General features: G+C 33.1%; 1 protein-coding gene across 1 annotated transcript; it reads left to right on the plus strand.

Annotated features, from left to right (window-relative positions):
• The first annotated feature begins 307 nt into the window (after positions 1-307).
• LOC145039428 (uncharacterized) lies at positions 308-2808 on the plus strand. The gene is made up of 5 exons (XM_078987488.1): positions 308-961; positions 1132-1294; positions 1595-1744; positions 2409-2633; positions 2741-2808. Exons 1-5 carry the CDS (start codon positions 308-310, stop codon positions 2806-2808), a joined length of 1260 nt encoding a protein of 419 aa, XP_078843614.1.
• The last annotated feature ends 810 nt before the right edge of the window (positions 2809-3618 follow it).

The following is a 3618-nucleotide window of genomic DNA, read 5'->3' on the forward strand; positions in this document are numbered from 1 at the left end:
TGAAAGTTTGAGTAACTTCGTTTATGCCTCGTTTTTTTATATAAACAAGACTAATAAAACACAACGTATTTATTTCATTAAATTTATTTTTAGGTGTAATTAAAAAAAGAAATTATATATTTCGGGTAATACCTGAATTACCCAAACCCGAACCACTACCCAAATTACCCGAATTTAATTTGGGTCGGTAACGGGTATTTTTTTTAAAGATGAGAAACCCGAATTACCCGACCCAAATTACCCGAAACCCGAAAAAATTACCCATTCAACACCCGTAATCTCAAGGATAATCTTAAAAAAATTTCAAATGAAAGCGGATGAGGGGATTTTCTTGAGATATTCTCACAATTCTGTTGCTTATAGGGTGTTGAACAAGCGAACAAGGAAAATCGAAGAAACATACAATCTCATGTTTGACGGTCATTATGTCAAGAAAAATAAACAAAAATTTCTACAAAAAACAAGATTCTATGAATCAAATAATGAATCTGAACAAATGCTTACATTTGACGTTGATATTGATTTAATCTTTGGTATTCTTGACGAGGCAATTGATGCAAAGATCACTGTTGAAGATGATCAAATACCTGAGACATTCAAACATTATGATGATACGACACTTACAAATGAAGAAAATAATGCACATTATTCATCAACCTCAAGAGTTAATATCGAAAGAATGCAAGTTTCGAATGATGATCAAGTGGAGGGGGAGCACTTTATTTCTTTGTCTAATAATGAAAGACAAGATTCGCATGTTGAGGGGGGACAAATAATTACTCAAGTGAATGTCGAGGGGGAGCATCTCACACCAAATCCTTTAGTTGAGGGGGAGCCAAGTGGATCGAATCATGATGAGGATGATGAAAGAAGTAATGATTTTAATGATTCCAATGATAATATCTCTATTTCAGGTGCAATCTTAGATGATAAAGAGATCATCCAAAGGAACAGATTCATGGTGATCCAAATTATGGTGTTTTAACACGAGCCCAAATTTGAGCCAAAAACGAAGTATTAAATGTTCATCAAGAATTCTGTATGTTTGATGTTTTTATTTCAAAAATAGAACCAAAAACAATCAAGACTGCATTATAACATCCTGATTGGGTTGTTGCACTGCATTCTGAGTTGGCTGAGTTTGAAGGAAACAAGGTTCAGAGGCTTGTTACTAAACCTGATGATGTTTCGATAGTTGGACAAAAATGGGGTTTTAAGAATAAAACTGACAAAGAAGGCAATATTGTTAGAAAAAAATCTAGATTAGTCGTAAAGGGTTATTCTCAACAAGAAGGTATTGATTATGAGGAAACCTTTGCCTCTGTCGCAAGACTCGAGGTTGTACAAATTTTTATGATTTATGGAACTCACAAGGATTTCAACGTTTATCAAATGAATGTAAAGTGTGCATTCCTAAATGGTGTTCTTGAAGAAATGGTTTATGTCGAACAACTACCCAAATTCATTAACGATATGTATCTTGATCATTGTTATATCCTTGATAAGACGGTTTATGGGTTGAAACAAGCACCTCGTGCCTAGTATGCAACTCTTACTAATTTTTTGAAAATTGCTAAATTTAAACAATGATCAGTTGATCCTACTTTATTTTGTAAGAAAGTAGAGGATCATTTGATGCTCATTCAAATTTATGTTGATGACATTATATTTGGTTCGACTGATCCTTCATTATCTAAGGAATTTGAGGAGTTAATGAAGAGTGAATTCGAAATGAGCATGATGGGTAAGATAGATCACTTTTTGGGTTTAAATATTCATCAAAGCAAGGAATGAATTATTTATCAATCAAGAGAACTACACATGAAACTGGATTGAAAGTTTTAGGATGGCAAATTACATGAAAGTCAAAGTACCTATGGTGCTTGGCACACGATTAAGTCCTTCGTTGGATAAGCCTGTTGTAGATCTCAAGACATATAGAAGCATGATAGGTTCGCTTTTGTATTTAACTGCAAGTCGGCTTGCTATTATGTTTTCTGTATGTAACTGTGCCACGTACCAATCGAACCCAATAGAACCCCATCTTACAGCAATGAATAATACGTTTTGATACCTCTAGGGCACAAAAATGTTAAGATTGTGGTATCCGGTGAAAACAGGATTCTTTATACAAGGTTTTTCTGATGCGGATCCTGGGGGTTGTCAATTAGATCGAAAGAGCACTACCGGGGGATGTCAATTACTAGACAAGAAACTTGTGAGTTGGAAATCAAAAAAGCAGACATGTGTTTCTATTTCAACAGCCGAGGCTGAATATATTGTTGCTGCTACGTGCACATCTCAAATAATCTAGACTCCAAGTCAATTGTGTGACTATGCAATCGATATGAAAAAGATGCATTTTTAGTGTGAATCACAAAGTGTCATTCACATTTTCCACAATCCAGTACAACATTCGAAAACAAATCATATTACTCTTGGTTACCACTTCATCAAGGATTACGTTGAAGATGGGAACATTGAAGTTCATTTTGTCAAAACAACAAATCAGCTTGTAGATATTTTCACCAAACCTTTGGATGAAAAATCATTTTTAAGGATTTTGAATGGATTAGGAATTATGGATGCATGTTCTGTTCCACATTATACATATTTTTTGTTGAATGAGATAGGTTTATGTGTTTTTACCTCACTTTCGATTGTTTACATCACTTTCGATTAATGGGTATAACTTTCGAGTGTTATCCTAACTTTATTTTCTTGTTTCATTCTTGTTCAGATGTTATTGTTCATGTTAATCATTCGATTGCCTTCACATTCAAATTCCTTATGAATCATTCAGTGTAACTTTCAACTAAGGAGGAAGATTTTCGATACTCAACTTCATTTTCGGAGAATGACCACATTTGCAAAATCATGGTGGGAACAAACAGACATTGGTAATGTTTTTGATTACTTTACTTTTATTTTGCTTTGTAAAAAATCAAAAATCCAAAAATATTTTTCTTATTTTTGTTTTTGCATTATAAAAATCAAAATTCCAATTTTTTTTTTCTTATTTTTGTGTTTTCATTGATAAAAACAAAAATCCAAAAATATATATTTTTTTATTTTTGTGTTTTCATGGATAAAAACAAAAATCCAAAAATATTTTTGTTATGTTTTTTTTTTGGAATCTTATTATAATAATATGTTGTGCTTCCGCATACCATATGAGCACATTCAAATGTAACATGTATGACTCAAAAATTTGAAATAGTTAAGTGTCCCTAGAAGCATGTTGAAGCACGTTGTCCTCGAGCCTCAAAGACTCTTTGTGCTCGAAGCCTTAATGAAACTCTCGATACAAATGTTTCTTCCCAATCAGGCTATATTCACATTAGTTGACGAGCTACCTTTATCTTCTCATGATGAGTAAAGAAAATTCTGCGTTGTCTATATTTTTTGCGGAGGTACATTGAGTTCTTTTAACCAATATTTTTCACTCGAAATTTCTTTCATGATCACACACAATGACACATACCCATGACATCTATGATCGAAACCAAACTGGATATAGGTATGTCACAAATCTGTTAATGATCCTAAATCATTTTTCCATGATGAAGGTGAAACCCAACAAAACTAAACCTAATGAATTGACAGTGAACATTCTTG

This window comes from Lactuca saligna, chromosome 4 (genome assembly GCF_052625555.1).
Source record: "Lactuca saligna cultivar CGN05327 chromosome 4, ASM5262555v1, whole genome shotgun sequence".
Classification (NCBI taxonomy): domain Eukaryota; kingdom Viridiplantae; phylum Streptophyta; class Magnoliopsida; order Asterales; family Asteraceae; genus Lactuca; species Lactuca saligna.

Coding starts and splice junctions, on each gene's coding strand:
- LOC145039428 (XM_078987488.1), top strand. CDS start 308: ATGAAAGCGGATGAGGGGATTTTCTTGAGATATTCTCACAATTCTGTT. Junction 962..1,131: donor TCCAAAGGAACAGATTCATG/GTGATCCAAATT, acceptor CTGCATTCTGAG/TTGGCTGAGTTTGAAGGAAA. Junction 2,634..2,740: donor TTTTTTGTTGAATGAGATAG/GTTTATGTGTTT, acceptor ATTCTTGTTCAG/ATGTTATTGTTCATGTTAAT.